Genomic DNA, 22,502 nt, shown 5'->3' on the forward strand with positions numbered 1-22,502 from the left:
AAAGTTTGAGGGAGAGAACTCGAGGGAGAGAGCCAAACCATAAGAGACTCTGAAAAACTGAGAATAAACTGAGGGTTGATGGGGCGGTGGGAGGAAGGGGGGGTGGGTGATGGGCATTGAGAAGGGCACCTGCTGGGATGAGCGCTGGGTGTTGTATGGAAACCAACATGACAGTAAATTTCATATTAAAAAAATACAATAAAATAATTTTAAAAACTAAATGGGCGTATGCTTGTGTATAAAAAATTTCTCTCAGTGACATTGACTGAAACTCAATGACAATGTTCTTATGAAAATGCAGATACAATCACTAGGATACTTTTCACAGATCTGTATTTACTACAGAGAAAAACAGATAGAAATTGTGGAAACAATGTAGAAGGGATGCTTTCTCTTGCAGGTTGAATAGGAGTCGATAAAGTTTTTCAAAAATCATGTTTTCTTTGTCATTAGTATAGCATGGTGGAATTTTTCTACCGGTAGGAGAGACATGATGTCCAGTGAAATCCCATGAGGGACCTATTTCTATGAACTCCAGAACCATCTCTGTGATGCAATTACCAAGCACTGAGGGAGCTTCCAGGAAAGAGTGATTTGGAGTCAGACTTGTCTCTGGGGTGAACACAGCTCTACCTCTGTTCTTTGTGTCCAGTATATTCAGGATAGAAAAAAGCTCATTCACACATCCATGAGTAGAGGAATGGATTTCTATTATCTGAGGCCAACTGGGCTGAAAACTCTCTATCAAAGATTCCATATGTGACTGGTGGAGAGATGGCGATAAGGGAAACTGTCTCCGTGAGGTCACTGTCACTGTGGCCCTTGGGTGGGACAGAAGAATTTTCAGGAGAGATCCAGATTGGTGCAGGTGTCGCTGGGAAGACTGAAGCAGAGACCCCCGCATGTCCTCATGTACCTTGAGCTCCGTGGGAGCATCAATGAAGATGTTGTCCCAGAATCAATGAACTGATCAGCTTTGGGGGCTGGCTGGATCCCAGAGATTGTCGGGGACTGAGCTACCCATGGGACAGAGAGTCTCCTTGGGATTCCCGAGCATCAATCTTGTCCCAGGAGAGCAGGTGTTCAGATAATGGGCTTGTTGCCCTTGTGACAGGACCCCAGTCACACTGGATGTTGCTGGTGTTTCTGATGATGGGGATTCTGCCTCCTGGGATTCTGACCCTGGTGGTACTGTTTGAGTACATGTTGACTATGATTTCTGGAGAGAAAGAGAAGCTGGGAAACTGAAAACTCTAGGACACTATACACTCAGAGGAGAGATGTGTGTGTGTGTGTGTGTGTGTGTGTGTGTGTGTGTGTATCTGCGTGTGTGTCTGTGTGTGTGTAAGACAGACAGAGAAAGAGAGAGAGAGAAGAGAGAGAGAGAAAATGCTTCATGTATCCTCAGGAAGTCTTTCCTTCAGAGGCCAACTATGTAGACAAGTGTACCCCTGTCCCTCTAATGTCCTCTCTCCACTTCCTGAGTGTTGTTCTCCATGCAAATCCATCGCTGGGGTTGGCTCTTTAAAAAGCCTCCTGTGTTCTGGAGCTTGGCGCTAAAGAAGGCTAGTGTCTTGAAGATCACTTCCCTTGCACAAGGATGGAATGTACACAAGGAAGAGGAATTTGGTGCAGATTAGTTCTGATAGGAATTCCATTGAATCATAAATATGGATCTTGGGGATGGGTCTTCAGTCCATTTTTACCCAACAGATACATATCCCACATGTGTGGGTTCTGGTCTCAGGAAGCACAAGACAGGGGTGACAACACAGTCCCTTCCTTCTGCCCTTCACAGCACAGCCACCCCCCACTATGCCTCCAAGGTCCCTGGATGCCTCCTTGGCGGTGACCATGAAAGAGTGCCTTTTTTATTTTGGAAAAAGGCTAATACATGAGACCTCAATGATTGGAACAAAATTGTGTGGCTGCGTTAGTCTCCTGATGGCCTCGGAAACAAATATTCTCAACAACAGGAAAAGTTGTCATGTCTGGAACTATGTAGCCCATCCTTCCTTTGTTGGCTATGTCAACAGTTACCTTTGGTGGAACCTCAGTAAGTTTGAAGGGGGAAAATTCGTTGTACTAATGGCTTTTGTGGGCAAATACTCAAAGGCTGAATGAACCTTCATTTGTCACAAACAGAATAATATTGTTGTCATATTACAGAGATTTACTGAGGCTGGTGGGCATGAAAACTACAAGCAGAGATGAGAGCAAGAATCAGATGTTGAGTGGATTTCCTGCCAGTCCATTTTCTGCGACTTCTCATCACTAGAGATGAACCCTAGAGAGTGGAAATTACTGTAAAATTTTACTTCTCTCTGAAATCCTAACATAGAGCTGGGGTTCAGACCTGAAGCACCATAGGGAGAGACTGAAGGCCTGAGGGAGGCAGGAGCAGAGGGGAGAAGAGGAGCCTGTGTCGGGAGGGGGAGGGGTGAGGTGAGTCTGAAGAAGTTGTGACTCACTTTTTGTCAGATGGGTGAAAGAGAAAATTGTGTCTATGACCAAGGTGCTTATTAACATATCGAGTATGGATGTGTCGTCAGTAACACAAGAGTCACAGTTTCTGGCCTGAGATTTGTGGATGAACATGACTATCTAGTTCACCTTGTCCAGTTGAGACAATACTACTGTGTGATCTTAGGAACTATATACGAGTCTCTGCACCCTGGATCCTGACACAGAGTTTCTGAAATTCTTGTCGTTTCCTAAGTGACAAGAGCACTAGAAGCTTCTTAATTGTAATGACATGACTCTGGGTGGGCTTCTGGATGGCTCCTGGATAGGGCTGGTGCCCAGAAAGACCAAGCCTTGATCAGAGGTTGCGAATATTCACCCCCTCATACTTGAGACAGGGAGGGAAGACTGACAGTGCAGTTAATGTCCAATCATGTCTACCCGAATCCTCAATAAAAATGCCAAAGTACAGGGTTTGAAGAGCTTCCAGTTTGGCTAACACATCCACTCTCAGAACAGATGCACCTCAACTCCACAGGGACTGAAGCTCTGGTGCTTGAGACGCTCCCAGACCTAACACTAGGTGTCTCTTCATTATTTGTTTATGTGACCCCCATCATCATATCATTAATGAGCTGACAAAAGGAGTCAGTGTCTCCCTCGGTTCTGTGAGTTGATCTGGCAAATTAATGGAACTCGAGGAGGGAGTCGTGGAAACCTTCAACGTGTAGCCACGTTGGACAGAGGGTGCAGGCCATCTACTAGTTGTTGTTGGCATCAAAATAGGGAGCAGCCTCCTGGTGCTGAGCCCTTCCCCTGTGGATCTGACACTATCTCCCCACAGACAAACTAAGCATTAAATTCAGTTAAATTGTAGGACACTCAATTGTGTGTGTGTCCCAAAGAATTTCTAGATGTAGGAAAACAGATACAAAACGTATAATTGATGAACATGAGTGTGTGAAGTGAAGTATTCTGCGAGTAGTAAAGGAGATATGACTAGAGGGAGAGCCAGAGATTTTGGTTGTAAAATAGTTGTTCTTGTTACTTTTCTCCAGACCCAGGGGCATGTGCAGTTGGGCTCCATTCCCTGATTCACGTGGGCTCCTGGGACACGTGTGCTGTCTCAGGCAAGAGCATCATCTGTGTGTCAGTCCTTCCTCCTCAAGGACAGCTGTCACCATAGAGGACTCTCCCCTACAGGAGCCTCCACAGAAGCTTCCCAATAACAGAAGCTCAGACACAAGGTCTGTGGACCCAGGGGTTTTTGTCTCACTTTCTCCATATCTGAGTCACTGTGAGAAGCCAAAGCTTCTCCCACTGCCATGAGCTGTAGCACAGGAAGAGTCAGCCTTGTCCTCAGGCTGTGGCCCAGAGAGGAGCAGAAGCCCTGCCTTGGCCGAGGCATCTTTGGACCCAGAGAAGCGGCTGGGGACCGCATTGGTGTTTATTTGAGTCTGAGTAGTAGTATAAGAGATACAGAGGAGGGCTCACTGGCTTCTGCTGGAACCAATGTATGTAATAGCTGCCAACACTGAAGCCACTGCCCAAGGTGCAGATGTCTGGCAGTTTTCCCGGAGATGCAGACAGGGAGAGCGGCTGGGTCAGCACAGGCTGGGACAGGGAACCTGCCAACACAGACACCCTTTGGGAATGCGGCTAGAAATGGAAACCAAAATTCAGGATTCTGAGCAGAGGAGGAGTGATGTGGGGAGCACCTGAGTCTATAAGGCCTGTCCCTACTTGTGCAGTGAAGGAAGAGTAGGAGGAGCAGCAATATCCAGGCCACGGTGACACAACCCCTGGTCCCCACACTGGGCTGGGCCGCCCCAGGCCTCCTTTCCTCCTCCACCCTCTGCCACAGGAGGGGCTGTGCATGCAAATGAGGTCCATCCAGTGACTGCCCAGCCCCTCCCTGAGCCCTGGTGCTGGAGCTCAGTTCACACCACACACTGCGGAGGATGGGGGTGGAACTCCTGTCCAGGGAGCCCTGGGAGGTAGCACCTGCTGCGACACCACAAAGCCTCCAGGTCTGGTCTCCTTTGAGTGATTGGTCCTCGCTGACCAGCTGTGTAGGGACCACAGGGCTGTCCCACAGCGTATCCGGTTAATCTCACATGGAAAAAGGAAAAATGAAGAAAAACATCCTGTAAGTGGTAAACCTTATTAAGAATAGATTAAATACATAATTTCTTAGAAGTTACAAAACTGGCTGTCCTAGAAATACATTGAGTGAATAGACGAATTTCAATATAAAAATGGAAAAGGTTATTACTGAAGCACTCCACAGAAATACATTAGGTACAGACGTTTTCACAAGGGACATCTAACAAAACTTCAGAATTTAGATGATTCCAATTTATTTGCTTCATATTTTTTCATAATATAACACGGTATTGAATATTTCTTACTTCTTTTAAAAATGTTATAAAACTCAAAAATACACTTTCAAAATACCTTTCACAAAAAGGAAAAGAATAGAACAGTATCATGAAATATTGATAGAAATATTGGGTACAAAATATTGACAAGGAGACCTCAATACCATATTTACAAATTGATAGTATCATTAAGTGTGATTGATTCCAATGATACAAATTGGGTTACATAATAAGAAAGAGTTTTATATGACACACCATATTATTACATCATGAGATATGACCATATTGCCCCAATTGGTCTCAAAAGGGCCTTTCACTAGATTTAACACCATATCCTAATAAAACCCACATAAAAATACAAACAGATACATGTATAATATGGTAAAACACACACTCTCGCACACACGGATGATGTAGTCCTGACGCCCACATCTGGGTTCCTGCAGTAGTGAGGAGACGATTTCCACAAAGATCAAGAGCAGGTAAAGGAGATCTTCACTTCTTTTATTTTCAAATTATTCCTCAATAGCTAGAAAATGTAATTAAAAAGCCAAAATCAATGGTTATTACTTAGCATTGATGGCAAAGGACAAGTGGTCATTCTTGAATATCCAGATGGACGTCATAGCCTTAGGTAGGCCTGTGTTGCTGTAGCCGTGACGGCAGAGATCTCCTCAGTGAGGACTAGTCGCTGACTCTGACTAGTGCTGGTGAAACTAAGTAACAGAGACAAGATGGGTGGAACAAGGGCAGCAGAGAGAGTTCTTGTCCCACTTGACTGGGTGAAGAGCCCTGTGCAAGGTGTGGGGCAGTGACCCCGGATCTCCTGGATCAGAGTGGGGGGATCTCCCACTTGTCCTGGGTAAGGCCTGCCTTCACTTGTGCAGAGAGTGGGGAGGGTGAGTAGTAGAGAAGCCCAGGTCATGGTAGATACCCAGCTCTGTTGTGCAGACTGAGCTCCCCATAGTATATTTATGGCTACAGAAACTTCCATGGGGGTGGACTGGCTGCACTCAAGTGAACCCTTTCTGTCTGTCTGTCCAGATTCCATGCCCAGGGCTTTCACAAGTGGGAGCACACAGAGGAGGTGTTAATGAACTAATACAGTGATAGAGGTGGTCTGGGTGGTGATAATCCCAGGTCCTGGCAGGTCAGCATCATCTAGTGAGCACACTGCTGCCAGAAACCCTGGAGGCCCTGAATGGTGTCCCTGCTGGCAGGGGACAAACAGGATTAGCCAGCCTTTCCCCACATACCCTCAAACACCAAACCATTCCCCCCAAAACAAATATTCCAGTGAAGAAATGGGCAAAGACATGAATAGACACTTTTCCAAAGAAGACATCCCGATGGTTAAAGACACATGAAAAAAGTTTCTACATCACCCATCATCAAAGAAATACAAATTGAAACCACAATGAGATAGCATCTCACACCAGTCAGAAGGGTTAACATTAACAACTCAGGCAAAAACAGATATTGGCAAGGATGCGGAGAAAAAGGATCTCTCTTGCACTGCTGGTGGGAATGCAAACTGGTGCAGTCACTCTCAAAAACAGTATGGAGGTTCCTCAAAAAACTAAAAATGGAACTACCCATGGATGACGGGCATTGAGGAGGGTACTTGCTGGGATGAGCACTGGGTGTTGTATGCAAGCCAATTTGACAATAAGTTATATTTTTTTAAAAAGTGAGTGAGAAAAAAGAAAAAAAAAGTACTACCCTACAACCCAGAAATTGCACTACTAGGTATTTGTCCAAGGGATACAAGTGTGCTGTTTCAAAGGGGCACAGAAACAGGCTGTTTCTAGCAGCACTGTCAACAATAGCCAAAGTATGGAAAGAGTCCAAATGTTCATCAACAGATGAATGGAAAAAGAAGATGTGGTATATATATACAATGGAGAAGTACTCAGCAATCAAAAGAATGAAATCTTGCCATTTGCAACTACGGGGATGGAACTGGAGGATATTATGCTAAGTGACATTAGCCAGTCAGAGAAAGTGAAACATCCTATGACTTCACTCATATGAGCAACTTAAGATACAAACCAGATGAACATAAGGGAAGGGTAGCAAAAATAATATAAAAACAAAGAGGGAGACAAAACATAAGAGACTCTTACATATAGAGAACAAACTGAGGTATGCTGGCGGGGTTGTGAGGGAGGCGTGGGCTAAATGGGTAAGAGGCATTAAGGAAGACACTTGTTGGGATGAGCACTGCGTGTTTACATAGGGGATGAATCACTGGAATCTACTCCTGAAATTATTATTGGACTATATGCTAACCAATTTAGATGCAAATAGACGAGTGAAGAAATAAATAATACACTAACACAATAAACAAAATACAGTAACGACCCTCAGAGATCATAGTTTCATTTGTCTACAACCTCGTTCCACATTCACAGACAGAAAATGTATACTGTGATAACACAGAGTCTCCCACACACAGAGAACTCAGTCCCACACCCAGAAAATAAAATGAGATGGGGGTGGGGAGGACATTTCTACAAGATGAAAAGGCTAACGTGACCTAAACGCCATGTTATCCAACATCTTTCTGTAAGTAGTAGGCAATGCAAGTGAATAAGAAAATCACTGGTTGGTTCTCAGCATTGATGGGAATGGACAGGGATTCATTACAAAAGGCAAAAAAAAATGTGATTTAGTCATATATACTCTGGGGCTGGTGCTGCAGGGAGAGAAGACATCATCCCAAAGAGCCAAAAGAACAGTTATTTCTACTGAAGACTAATAAGAGGATTACATAGGTCTGGAAACTTCTAGAAATAGGTAAATGGCCAAGGATGGAGACCCTGGCTTCCTCAGAAGTCAGGTGGGAGCTGAGAACACTGGACCTATGACAGCAGTCCATGAACTTAGAGAACTTGTGTCGCAACGTGATGGGCGAGATGAGCTTTCTGTGTCCTTTGAGACCCTTTGTCTAGGAAGGGGCTGCTGTGAGTGACATTGGGGACAGAAGGGAAGGAGGAGCCATCACTCCCAGGTGGTGCTGCTGCCTGCAGCGGGGCCCATGGTGGCAGCAGCAGGAGCATCAGAAGCAGAAGTCACAGGCTGAACCTGAGCAGCTGCTGGGGCCTCGCCCTCCCAGCAGATGAGAAAGAGGTTCTGCTTTCAGTTCTCATGGGCCTGGGACTCTGTGTGAGCCCACGATGCTGTCCCAGGAGGGGCAAGGACCAGAAGCCTTCTCCTCAGCCCTCAGGCCTCAGCCCAGGGAAGATCTGGGAGGCACAGTTGCTAGACCTGGAGCCAAAGAGGGAATCAGGATCCACAATGGATCCAACTATCATAATAGATGAGGATTTAGGGGCAATTAGTGGGAGCTTTTGTTACCAGGACACATAGCGGACACTCCCGATGTGTCCTGACTCAGACAGAGCTGGATTTGTGTCCCTGTTTCTGCTGTGACCTGTCATGGACCCTGTCCTCAGGGCAGCCTGCCTTTGGCACCCAGGAATGTGCTCAGTTTGAGAAAATCACACAGTATATTGATCCCAAAGACAGGCTTCAAGGAGGAATTGCAAACAATGTGGAAAGGCTTTGTAGACTTATTGCTTGTGGAGGGTCTCAGACCCTAATTTGTACAAAACAAACAAGGAAGCACATGACTTGGCCAAAAAGTCAGCCCTGCACAGGAAGTCCCATTGCTGTGGGGACAGCAGGTTTTTGTCTCACTTCCCCACAGGCCTGGAGCACTGTGTCAGCACCTTGAGTAATGTCAGCAGACAGGCAGTAATAATCAGCCTCGTCCTTGGCCTGGAGCCCAGTGATGGTCAAGGAGCCTGTGTTGCCAGACTTGGAGCCAGAAAATCTGTCAGGAACACTTGAGGGTCGTCTGTTATTAGCATAGATGAGGAGTTTAGGGGCCTTTCCTGGAAGCTGTTGGTACCAGTTCACACCAATTCTACCGATGTTGTTGGCACTTCCAGCACAGGAGATGGTGACCGTCTGGCCCAGGGCCCCAGACACTGAGGGCGGCTGAGTCAGCACAGACTGGGCCCAGGAACCTGGAAGGGGAGAGACAAAGAGAGCATGATGCTGGGATCTAGACACCAGAGGAGAATCCAAGGTCCACGTGTCCTCCCCGGACCACTTCCTCTGTTCCCTCATCTAGTTACCTGTGCAGTGGATGAGAAGGGTGAGGAGAAGAGGGAACCAGGCCATGGTGGAGGTCATCACCGACCCTGCCTTCTGTGGATCCACAGCTGAGCAGATCTCTTCTAATCCCTTCCTTTCCCTTTTCATCCTCTGAGAGAGGGAGGGCCCATCCATGCAAATCAGACCAGCAGCTCTCTGACACTTCTCTGACCCTGGGTCAAGTCCCTCTGCCTGAGGATGTCAGGTGGGTTGGACGGGGAGGTGGTCTCTGGGGCCATGCCAGGAGAGGGGAGGTCACAGTTTGGAGTCCTGAGCAGAGGGCACAGGCATTGTCCAGGTGCAGGTCCCAGCTCTAATCATGGCCGACCCTCAGAAGCAGGTGACGACCACCCCCTGGTGTCCAGGCCCAGACACAGCATATGTGACATGGTGAGCAGATCTCATCAGAGTTCCTGCCTTCCCACTGCTCTGTCCACCATCGCCTTTCTTCGGGACAGGCCAGGTGTCCTCTGTGCGGCCTCCCATCCCCTGAGGACACTCTGTGCTCTCCTCTGGCTCCGCATAGTGAGTCTGTCCACAGCGCCCTTGGCTATTATTGACGGGGCAGGACTGACGTGGTGACTCTTGTACAACCACACAGATGAGGATCAGAGCCACAGAGCGACGGGTCCACATTGACACATGGCCAGTTCTGTGCAGGAGGCCGATTTCTTCCCCCTTCCCTGCTTCCTCTCTGGTCTGAGAGTTTTCCTTTCCCAGAAGCTCCCTCAGCACTGAGGACACAGGGAGACCTTTTGTCCAGGTTGTGGGTAGAAGCCTACATTCGTTGTGTGCATTCCTACAGGGTTCCACACTGAACATCTTTGTCAGCTGTCACTCTTGCCACCTCACATCGCATACTGGGGACGATGGAGGTTGGCTTCACCCCTGGGGAGACCCCTGCAAGGAAGCACCTGTTGAGACAACACACATGTCCTTGCTCAAGTGGGGACTCTGCCACACCAGAAGGGACGCAGCTGCTGAGTCTCCCTCAGGAAGTACAGGGCCCAGTCCCCAGTCCCAGGTTCCTTTTAGTGAATGGTCCCCACTGAGGTCCAGTGTAGGGAGACAGGGAAGTCCCACAGCGCCCCATCCTGGCTGAAGGGCACACACCCCACTGTGTCCCACAGCCCTGAGAGCCCAGTGGGTTTCTTCACTTCTGTTTATTCACACATCATTGAGCTGAATCTTGGATAATGTGACCCTATAGTGCTGCCCATGTTCAATGTAGCATTTTTCAGTCTCCAAAGAAGCCCTAGTCCTTAGGATTTGGAGGCATTTACCTCAATTAAATGGTAAGTTGCCAGTTCTTTGCAGAAGATACTCCAGACCTCATGTCCCTCCTCTGGCCTACAATTGAGAATATGTCTATCTTGTGAATATTTGAAAACTCCTGTGCGTTAAAGCAATGGATTCCAGCTACTTTCCATTAAATTGAGTATTATGTTAATCTTCCATATTTTTAGGTAATTTCCTTGGCTTACTACATTAAAACAAAAGGAAATAACAATGAATTTATATCTGATGAAGTCCTATTTAGCAAGTTTCATTTTTTGTTTTTCTTTTTTTGTTTTTTCATGGGTTACCCTGACAGGGTCTTATTTAAACAAATTTATAGAAACCCTACATCCTGAATATTTTCTCCTTTATAATGTTTGTAGCTTCATGTTTTACAGTTATGTCTATAATCCCTTTAGTGATTTTTTAATATATAAAAAGTGAGTTTTAAGTATGATTCATTTCTCTCTCAAGATATCCAATTGTTCTGTGGCCATTTGTCCAAAAGTCCATCCTTTCTCCTCAGAAAGGCTTCTTCTACTTTGTAAAAGAAAAAAATCATTTATCCTTCATTCAGTGGGTCCGTTTCTGGGTTTTATGTTCTGTTACACTGACCAGTGTGTCTATCCTCTATCCATAGCACCCTGACTTGCTAGGACAGGAACTGAATTACACTTTTATACAATGTGGGAAGAACTGGCATATTTACTATAATGAGTCTTCTAATCCATGAACGGAACTTATCTTTCCTTGTTTTAGATCCACTTTTATTACATTTACCAGCATTGTCCAGATTTCAGCACCTGTGGCCTACACTTGTTTTGCGAAATATGCCCCTAAATCATTCATCGAGTGGTTTTAAGGTTTTTTTTTTTTATTTTCACCTGTTTATTGCTAGTATGTATACATATATATGATCTTCTATGTTGATCTTTATTCTAAAATGTTTCCAAAATTATTTATGACTCTTTGAATTTATATATTTGCATACCTAATTGTAGGTTCCTTTGTAGTTTTCCTGTAGGTCATTCTCTCACCTGAAATGGGACAATTGTCTCTTGATCTTTTTCATCTGAATGCCTCTCATTGTTTGTCTTGCCTTATGGTTCTGACAGACACATCCAGTCCTATGTGGAACAGCAGTGTTGAGATAGGACATGGTGGCCTTGCTCCCTACCCGAGGTGGGAAAGCTTTCAGTGCTTCATCTCTGGGTGTGTTCACTGAAGGGAAGGCATTTTATAGTTTTCTTTACCAAATTGAAGATGTACTCTTCCATATTGTGTTCTCAGAAAACTTTTATCACTCTCATTCATATACTCATTCATTCTTTTCCATGAGCACAAATAGGCCTTGAGCTGTGCAGGAAGTGGAAGAGAATTCATCCTACCTGAGAGAGTGAGGAAGACGCTTTCATCGGTCTTTCTTTTTTAATTTTTTTAATGTTTATACATATTTGAGAGAGAGACAGATGGAACACAAGTGGGGGAAGGGCAGAGAGAGAGGGAGACCGAATGGGAAGCAGGCTGGAGGCTCCGAGTTGTCAGCAGAGAGCCTGACATGGGACTTGAACTCAGTAGGCATGAGATCATGACCTGAACCGAAGTCAGATATTTAACTGACGGAGCCACCCAGGGGCCCCTGGGGTGGGCCTCTGCTGTCCCTGATTGCTGGCCAAAACCACATGGATTATTCCATTCTATCCCACATACCTTCGCACCCCAAAAACATCCTGTCCTCTGTGACAAAACTGGCACCCCAGTTAGAGGCCCGTGGTTGTCTGGACCCTCGTTACTGAGCTGTTCCTGATGGCTGCCAGGTGCTGGGTCCACAGCTCTGGGCTCACCCGTGTGCTTCATACACATGCCCACAGCACCCCTTTCTGGCTCCGTTACAGGCGACAAAGCACGTGAAAGGCAATGTGAGTATCGCGCCTGGGGGAAGGGAAAGCCCTCTTGACTCCTGCCACTTCCACGGCCCCCTCCTCACTACTGGGGGAGATCCCTCAGCTCAGGGCCCATCACTGGGCTGCAACCTTCTCACCCGCACCCACCCCTCCATTCCCTACAGCAGCCTCCCCAGATCCTGACCCTCCCTCATGGGTTTACATGAGTGGAGGACAGGGTGACCAGAGACCTGGCCCCTGAGGAATGATGTGTCCTCGGCTGGCACAGCAGGCAGACAGAAGCCTGGACCGGCCACATCCCACGGTTTAGGATGGCTGGGGTGCTCCTCCTCCCTCTGACCCCAGATTACTGAGCAGGGTCAGACCCCGGGCCCTCACCTGGATTCCTCTCCTGTCTACTGCTTTTGGGAATGGGGGAGTCCATCAACAAGGACCACAGGGGAAGGGATTGGAAAGAGGCAGCTCTGCCTTGTCAGAAAGACAGAGATGGCTCCCTGGGACCCACCTCTCAGCACAGCTCTTCCAGCAGGACCCGAGCCTGGACCCCTGACCTGAGGAGGAGAGGTCTGATGGGGACACAGTCAACAGCCTCTACCTGGTCCCCTCCTCACGTTCCCCTCTGGCACCTTGATCATCTATGCAGCACTGAGACATCATCACAGCACATCAGATTCGGGGGTTTCCTGTCAACCCCTCCAATGTTCCAGGTCCACCTCACTGCCTCACCCTTGTTCACTCTCCAGAAACATCTTATGTGTTGCTATTCATACTTCTTTGTCCTCTTTCTCTCTCAGGACATTTTCAGCAACATGAGGACGTAGATTGTCCCTAGCGCACTCACGCCGAACCTAAGCCCAAGGGTCATGCCTGGCACATACTTGGTGTTCACCAGAGGGTGTGCGGGGACAGATCTCTGTACAGTCGTCTATCCTGATCAGGAACATATGGAATCTGCCTGCTTCCGACCCAACGGGGACTCAATTCCCAGGACAGCCTGCCCCCAGGTGTGCAGTAAATCCTGCCCAACGGAAGAAAATGAGACAATGTTTTGCAGAGTAGGGCTGGGTTTCCGGGCACAATTTGAGAGAACAAGGACACTATTTCTAGACGAAATTCCCTAGCCTTGTCTAAGACTCCACTTTTAGAAGAAACGAAGAAAGAAGCAGCTGTGTCGGCCAAGGGGTGTGAGCTTCACAGGAAGTCCATTGCTGCGGGGACAGCAGGTTTGGGTCTCCCTTCCCCACAGGCCTGGAGCAATGTGAGCTTTGAGACTGTGGTCCCACACTGAGCAGTAATAATCAGCCTCATCCCCAGGCTTGAGCCTAGAGATGTTCAGGGAGGCCACGTTCCCTGACCTGGAGCCTGAGAGTCTGGACGGGACCCCCGCAGGCCGAGCACTGCTACCATAGATGACAATGTTGGGGACACTGCCTGGGAGCTGCTGGTACCAGGACACACCTCCAGCCCCAACATTGCTGCTGCTTCCGGTGCAGGAGGTGGTAACAGTCTTATTCACAGGCTAGGACACTGCAGATGGCTGAGTCACCACTGACTGGGCCCAGGACCCTGCAAGTCAGAAGAGAGACACGGGATGAGAGAGAGGGGTCAGTGGACAGGGCCCATACATGGTTCCACAGTCCTCTCGTCTCCAGCCCTGATCCCAGCCTCCAGCCACCTGTGCAGTGAGCCAGCAGTGCGAGCAGGAGAGGAGCCCAGGCCTTGGTGGAGACCCCTGCTCAGCAGTGTGTCCTCAGTGTCCCTCAGCCAGGCTCCTAGAGTCTCTCTTATTGCCTCCAGCAGCCCAAGGGGAGGGAGAGACCCTTCATGCAAACCAGCCCCCTCCCCCTGGCTGGCCAGCCCCAGCCTGAACCCTGAAGCTGACCCTTGTCTGGAAATCTCACCCCAGGAGGGGATGGAGCGAAAGCTGTGGGGCCTGACCTGGGGCTCCCCAAGGGCCTGTGAGCACCCAGAGGCTAAGCCACAGTGAGAACCAGAGCCAGGTGGATTGATTTCTTAATTTCTCTTTCTGCGGCTTCATTATCAGTGTATAGAAATGCAACAGAGTTCTGTACATTGATTTTGTATCCTGTGAGTTTACTGAATTTATTTCTTGGTTCTGACAGTTTTTTGGTAGAATCTTTAGAATTTTATATATACAGGCAGGCTGTTTGGAGAAGTTGGCTGCGTAGGAGGATGCTGGGCTCACCTATCCTGCTGATCACTTAGATTCCACCCAAATCTGCTAAATAACCCATAAAACCACCAGAAGACTAGCAGAATGGACTCTCCAGAGTCAAGTGTACACAAGTGGTCCATGGAAGAGGGTAGGAAGGGTGGAGAGGTGGTGCGCACTACACGGACTGGTGGGAGAGATCCGGGGCAGAGGCGGGGCAGCGCGCCAGGCAAGGCAGAGCCCCCAAGTGTGGCTTGCAAAAGCGGAGGGGCCGGATTCCATGAGTTCGGACAGCCAGCGGGACTTGACATCTGGAATTATAAAAGTCAACAGCCCTGCTCGGGGAGCTGGAGGGCAAAAGGACACCGGGTGGGAGAGGTGTTGAGCTCCAGAAGACAGAGCTCAGCTCCCCGGGGAACAAGGGCGCCCTCCAGTGCCATCTCCCTTTCCCATCCCCGAGCTGAACTCCCAAAGGGAACCAGTTGCCATCACTGAACTTGCATGCACCGCACAAACACCCAACGCTGTGCTTCTGTAGATCCATCCCTTGGACGGGTCTGCCTGCTTCCCTCCTGGTGCTGCAGGGCCCTTCCCACAGGGGACCACCGACAGCAAACTGAGCTGAGCCTGCCCCTCCCTCCCTGGTGCACCTTGCGGATCCACCCTGGCTAATACGCCAGATCCCATACAAGCAGCACCGCAAGCCTGGCAGTGTGCAAGTAGCCCAGACAGGGGCCACACCACTCCACAGCGAGTCCTCCCCCAGGCAGAGGGGAAGATAAGGTACACACCAGTCTGACTGTGATGCCAGCGGTTGACTAGGAACAGACATCAGGTGTGACTGCGGCCCCGCTCATCAACACAAGTTACTCCAGACAGTACAGGGGAAGTGCCCTACAGTTCTGTGCCACCCCACAGACTATCCAAAATGATAAAATGGAAGAATTCTCCTCAAAAGAAACTCAAGGAAGGAGCGGCAGCTAACGAATTGATCAAAAACAATTTAAGCAATATCACGGAACATGAATTTAAAATAATAGTCATAAAATTAATCGCAGGGCTTGAGAAAAGGAAAGAGGACAGCAGAGAATCTATTGCTACAGATACCTTGGGACTAAGAAACAGTCATGAGGAGCTAAAAAATGCTATAAATGAGGTGCAAAATAAAATGCAGGCGACCACAGCCCAGATTGAAGAGACAGAGGAGAGAATAGGTGAGCTAGAAGATAAAATTATGGAAAAAGAGGAATCTGAGAAAAAGAGAGATAAAAAAAATCCAGGAGTATGAGGGGAGAATTAGAGAACTAAGTGATGCAATGAAACACAACAATACCCGTATAATAGGAATTCCAGAAGAGGAAGAGAGAGAGAAAGGGGCTGAAGGGGTACTTGAACAAAACATAGCTGAGAACTTCCCTGATCTGGGGAAGGAAAAAGGTATTGAAATCCAAGAGGCACAGAGAACTCCCTTCAGACGTAACTTGAATCGATCTTCTGCACGACGTATCATAGTGAAACTGGCAAAATACAAGGATAAAGACAAAATTCTGAAAGCAGCTAGGGATAAACACGCTCTAACATATAAAGGGAGACCAATAAGACTTGTGACGGATCTATCTACTGAACCTTGGCAGGCCAGAAAGGAATGGCAGGAAATCTTCAATGTGATGAACAGAAAAATTATACAGCTGAGAATCCTTTATCCAGCAAGTCTGTCATTCAGACTAGAAGGAGAGATAAAGGTCTTCCCAAACAAACAAAAGCTGAAGGAATTCATCACCACTAAACCAGCCCTACAAGAGATCCTAAAATTGAAATTGAAGAAGACACAAAGAAATGGAAAAACATTTATTTCGTGCTCATGGATTGGAAAAATAAATACTGTTAAAATGTCAATACTACCCAAAGCAATCTACAGATTCAATACAATCCTAATCAAAAACTGCACCAGCATTCTTTTCAAAGCTAGAATAATCCTAAAATTCATATGGAACTACAAAAGATCCTGAATAGCCAAAGTAATATTGAAGAAGAAAACCAAAGCAGGAGGCATCACAATCCCAGACTTTAGCCTCTACTACGAAGCTACACTCATCAAGACAGTATGGTATTGGTGCAAAAACAGACACATAGATCAATGGAATAGAATAGAGAACCCAGAATTGGACCCACAAATTTATGGCCAACTAATCTTTGACATAGCAGGAAAGAGTATTCAATGGAAAAAAGACAGTCTTTTTAGCAATGGTGTTGGGAGAACTGGACAGCAACATGCAGAAGAATGAAACTAGACCACTTTCTTACACCATACACCAAAATAAACTCAAAATGGATGAAAGACCTAAATGTGACACAGGAAACCATCAAAACCCTAGAGGAGAAAGCAGGCAACAACCTCTTTTACCTCAGCCGCAGCAATTTCTTGCTTAACGCATCTCCAAAGGAAACGGAATTAAAAGCAAAAATGAACTATTGGGACCTCATCAAGATAAAAAGCTTCTGCACTGCAAAAGAAACAATCAATAAAACTTGAAGGCAACCAATGGAATGGGAAAAGGTATTTGCAAATGACATATCAGATAAAGGGCTAGTATCCAAAACCTATAAAGAACTTGTCAAACTCCACACCCCAAAAACAAATAATCTATTGAAAAAAATGGGCAGAAGACACGATTAGACACTTTTCCAAAGAAGACATCCAGATAGCCAACAGACATGAAATGATGCTCAACATCAGTCATCATCAGGGTTATACAAATCAAAGCCACACTGAGATACCACCTCGCACCAGTGAGAGTGGCTAAAATTAACAAATCAGGAAACTATAGATGCTGGCGAGGATGTGGAGAAACGGGAACCCTCTTGAACTGTTGGTGGGAATACAAACTGTTGCAGCTGATCTCGAAAACAAAAAATTAAAAATAGAACTACCCTATGACCCAGCAATAGAACTGCTAGGAATTTACCCAAGGGATATAGAAGTTCTAAGTCATAGGAGCACATGTACTCCAATGTTTATAGCTGTGATTTCAACAATAGCCAAATTAGGGAAAGAGCCAAAATGTCCACCAAATGATGAATGGATAAAGAAGATGTGGTTTATATATACAATGGAATACTACTTGGCAATGAGAAAGAATGAAATCATGCCATTTGCAGTAACATGGATGGAACTGGAAGGTATTATGCTGAGTGAAATAAGTCAGTCAGAGAAGGACAGATATCATGTTTTCACTCATATGTGGATCTTGAGAAACTTAACAGAAGTCCATGAGAGAAGGGAAGGGGAAAAAATAGTTACAGTGAGGGAGGGTTTGCCTCTGTATTTAAGAGAACAAATTGAGAGTGGATGGGGGTGGGGAAGAGGGGAAAATGGGTGAAGGGTATTGAAGAGGGCACTTGTTGGAATGAGCCCTGGGTGGTGTATGTAAGCCAATTTGACAATAAATTATAGTAATAAAAAACCCAAAACAAAAACCCCAAATCCTACAGGACAAAACAGGCAGCAACCTCTTTGATCTTGGCCACAGCAACTTCCTACTAGACATGTCTCTGGAGGCAATAAAAGCAAACATGAACTATTGGGACTTCAAGGTAAAAAGCTTTTGCATGGTGAAGGAAACAATCGACAAAACTAAAAGGCAACCGACAGAATGGGAGAAGATATTTGCAAATGACATATCAGATAAAGGGTTAATATCCAAAATCTATAAAGAACTTATCAAACTCAACATCTCCCAAAAATAATCCAATGAAGAAATGGGCAGAAGACATAAATAGACAGTTTTCCAAAGAAGACATCCAGGTGGTTGACAGACACATGAAAAGATGCTCAACATCCCTCATCATCAGAGAAATACAAATCAAAACCACAATGAGATACCACCTCACAACTGTCAGAATGGCTAAATACAACAGGTGTTGGTGAGCATGTGTAGAAGGGGAACACTTTTGCACTGTTGGTGGGATTGCAGACTGGTGCAGCCACTCTGGAAAACAGTAGGGAGACTCCTCAAAAAATTACAAATAGAGTTACCCTATGGCCCAGCAATTGCACTACTAAGTATTTATCCAAAAGATACAAAAACTGCTGATTTGAAGGGGCATATGCACCTTGGTGTTTATAGAAGAACTATCAACAATCAACAAAGTATGAAAAAAGCCCAGATGTCCATCGACTGATGAATGATTAAAGAAGATGTGGTATCTATATATACAATGGAATACTACTCAGCAATCACAAAGAATGAAATCTTGTCATTTACAACAATGTGAATGGAACCAGTGTGTATTATGCTAAGTGAGATAGAGAAAGACTGATTTCACTCATATGTGGAATTTAAGTAACAGAACAGATGAACATTGGGAAGGGAAGCAAAAATAAGATAAAAACAGAGAGGGAAGAAAACCGTAAAAGACTCTTAAATACATCATAAAAACTAAGAGTTGCTGGAGGAGAGGTATGTGGGGGGATGGGCTAAATGGCTGATGGGCGTTAGGAAGGGCACTTGTTGGGATGAGCACTGAGTGTTATATGTAAGTGATGAATCACTGGGTTCTACCCCTGAAGCCAACACTACACTGCATGTTAACTAATTGAGTTTAAGTAAATAAAAAATTTTAAAAAGGTTGTTTGAGTTTTCCTTACAGGGAGACTAATGTTGCTGTATTATGAGAGTGTCCTGTTACATCCCATAACCCCCTGCACAGGTCCTGAGATTTGATGTCTGCATTTGTCATGAGACTAAAATGCTTTCAACCAAAACGTGTCTACTGTTCATGCTTCTCAGGCTGGGTTTTCACTTACCCTTTACAGTTACCCTGGGAATTCATTATTTCTTCTGTCTCTCTGACATACATATGATTCATTTTCCTTTTTATTAGTCCAGATTTATAATTGTTCTCGGCATGAGGACCGGTATAAACCATTACACTGTACAAGGGCCCTCTGTCGTCTTAGAATTTCTCCATTTCTACATGAGAGGGCCTCCAGGATAAGGTACCCAACCCATATTTAGCCTTAATCATGTTTATTTGGTAAATGCCCTAGGGATTGACCTTAAAAAGAAAACAGCATTTTATATATTTCTTTTCTGTAATCTCAAGGCCTTCTATGAAATTGAAGAATGGGTTCATAGGCTCTGTTCTCTAAAATATTCATACACAATTGACCATCACTCCAACCAAAGAGTCAGGGGAAAACCAAAGAGAGAAAAGAATTCTGACACATGCAATTAAACCTTAGTGGTCTCACCTTAGCCAATTAGATCTGCAGCAATCTCATTTCAAATAAGGTTACATCCTGAAATATAAGATTTGGGGGAACTTTTTATCATATGAATTGGTAGAGACACAGTTTAACCCATAACAATTTATTCAGATTTTCTTAGTTTTTACCTAATGTTCTTCTTCTGTTCTAAGATCCAGTTCAAGGATTCTTTGTGATGTTTAGTCATGATGTTTCCTTAAGCTTCTCTTACTGTGAAACTTTCTTAGACTCTCCTTCTTTTTTGTACCTTTGTCCATACTTACTGAGTGGGGATTATGCCTGACATCCTTCAGGGCCAAGTATTTACACTTGTTCCTTGAAATATCTGCATGGGAATATGTCTCTTCTCCTTCCATTTATTCATTTATACAATCAGTTAACAATATGGATCATGGACAGATATTTTAGACTTTGAGTTTTAACCCCATACTATTACATTTATTTGGTTGCTCAAATCTTTCCAGTTTTGCCCAATGGGAGCCCTTTAATTTGGCTCATGAGGTCCTTGACACACCCTGTCATTGTGTGTGTGTGTGGGGGGGGGGGGGCGCACACACGCACACACACTTGCATGTATGTGGTGGGTGTGCACTGATGTGCTTGTGTTTGTTTTGAAGGATTCTTCACTTTCTGACACTACAGTGTACTCTATGCTCATCCTGTGTAATTCCTGACTAGGAATTAAGCACTTCTCCAAAGAAGCCTACATCTCTTCCCTGGAGAACAGTATTAGAAAGCAGTATGTGGGAAAATGCATCTCATGCCTATGAGGCATCATTGCTTCCAGTCTTGTTCAGATGACAAAGGCATATATATGAGTACACTAACCCAACAATGTGCACATATTGGTGACTATTTCCATATTACACATGATTCCAAACTGCCGTCTCCAGCTCTAATCCATGACCACACACTTCACTTAAGTCTCTTCCCTTGGTTATAGCTGTGACTTTCCATTCCTAAAGTGAGCAATCTGGCCCCACCACCACCATTTACCTGCTTGTTCCGTTCCAGTACATAGTGCAGCCAATTCAAAATAATCTACCTGTTCCCCCATGGGATACCACCTTATCTACTAGAGTTCAGAACTTGCATGCAGTTTCTTACATCTTTACATGTAGAGGCTCCACCCATTTTCAAAGTCACACAGCTCAGCAGCTTTCTCCCAACCCCTGCACTGAGGTGGGTTCACGCATTTGCCTTGGAAGTCAATAGAATTGTCACATTCTGCATTCCATCATGGGCCCCAACTCTCCTAAATTAGTTTTTTGCATGTGCACTCTAAGGTTCTGCCATGTGGCTGTACAGTTTTCAATGAGTTCTGGCAATGCCATAGTGTCATTTCAGTGTCATTATACTAACATATAGAATGATTGTATTGCTGGGAAACATTTTCCTCTCTTCATATGATCAACTTTTTTTCTACTTTCAGTCCCCCAGAAACCACAAATGTTTATACTCTCGAGAGTTTTGCCCTTTCCAGTATGTGCTATAACTCTAATCGTCCTGTGAGTCATATCCCATTTTATAAATGTACCACCTATTTGGTGGCATCTTAGTTGGTTGCAGGTTTGAGTGATTAGAGATAAACCTGGAAAAAACATCCATGTGCAGATTTCTGGTTGCTTTCAATTTTTAGTGTTTAGGAATGAAACTGCTATAGACGTTCACATGCAGTTTTTTTCCTATGGACAAAATTTTTTGGGTTTATTTTTATAATTTTGTAATTTTAAGTTGGCATCTATTTCTCAAATCAGGAACTAAGACAAAAACTAACCAGCACCATTTATAACCAATTGGGTAAAATATCATATGCAAACAAGACTGACTTTTTCTTCAAGAAGAGCATGGGTGTAACTGAGGTCCCATGATAAGTTCAGAGGCAAAATAAAATGTTTCATTTATTTAAAAAAAAAAAAAGAAAAAATAATATGATCCAGCCTAGAAGCAAAATACCCCAGAAAACAAAAAACAAAACAAAAACATCTGTTTCATGAAGACTCTTTGTCTAAGAATGGTCTGCTCAGAGTGAATTTGAGAACAGAAGGGACAGGAAGAGCCTCAGTCACACGAGGTGTCGCTGGATGGACCTGGGCCCAGAGTATCAGCAAAGGAATAAGGAGCATCACAGGCCTAGCTGAGCAGGCGACTGCTGGTCTGTTCCCTCTCTTTACAGATGAGAAAGCAGGTTTTTGTCTCACTTCCCCACAGGCCTGGACCACTGTGCGAGCACTGCTGTCCCACGATGAGCAGTAATAATCGGCCTCGTCCTCAGCCTGGAGCCCAGTGATGGTCAGGGTGCCTGTGTTGCCAGACCTGGAGCCGGAGAATCGATCTGGGACCCCGGAGGGTCGATTGTTATTACTATAGATGATGGTTTTGGGGGCCATTCCTGGGAATTGTTGGTGCCAGTTCACACCATAACCACCAATATCAGAGCTGCTTCCAGCGCAGGAGATGGTGACCCTCTGGCCCAGAGAACCAGACACTGAGGGCGGCTGAGTCAACCTAGACTGGGCCCAGGACACTGTAAAGGGGGAGAGACACAGAGAAGGTGATGCTGGTATAGAGACAGGAGGAAGAAGCAGGGCCCATTTTGTCCTCCCAGGAAAGTGTGTCCCTTTCCCCTGTCCCCACATCAGTCACCTGTGCAGTGAGCGAGGAGGATGAGGAGGAGAGGAGACCAGGCCATGGTGGAGGTTATCGCGGATCCTTCCTTCCTTCTGCAGGCCCACAGCTGAGCAGACCTCCCCTAATGTCTCCCTTCCCCTCTTGATCCTCGGAGAGAGGGAGGGTCCATCCATGCAAATGAGAACCTGAGCTCTAGATCCCTCGCTGGGCGTGGTCAGGTCCCTGGGCCATCAGTGAGG

The 22,502-nt window shown here is 45.7% G+C and overlaps 2 gene segments (V, D, J or C); both read right to left on the reverse strand.

The window, feature by feature from the left end:
* Positions 1–8,492: 8,492 nt before the first annotated feature.
* On the reverse strand, positions 8,493–9,081 carry LOC107180567. The segment is given in 2 exon segments: positions 8,493–8,878; positions 8,990–9,081. Coding segments are annotated over 2 exon segments (444 nt in total).
* A 3,617-nt stretch (positions 9,082–12,698) lies between these two features.
* On the reverse strand, positions 12,699–22,339 carry LOC122236257. The segment is given in 4 exon segments: positions 12,699–12,741; positions 13,474–13,709; positions 21,834–22,159; positions 22,279–22,339. Coding segments are annotated over 4 exon segments (651 nt in total).
* Positions 22,340–22,502: the final 163 nt, after the last annotated feature.

The sequence above is a fragment of the Panthera tigris genome, assembly GCF_018350195.1.
Source record: "Panthera tigris isolate Pti1 chromosome D3 unlocalized genomic scaffold, P.tigris_Pti1_mat1.1 chrD3_random_Un_scaffold_96, whole genome shotgun sequence".
NCBI classification, from domain to species: Eukaryota; Metazoa; Chordata; class Mammalia; order Carnivora; family Felidae; genus Panthera; species Panthera tigris.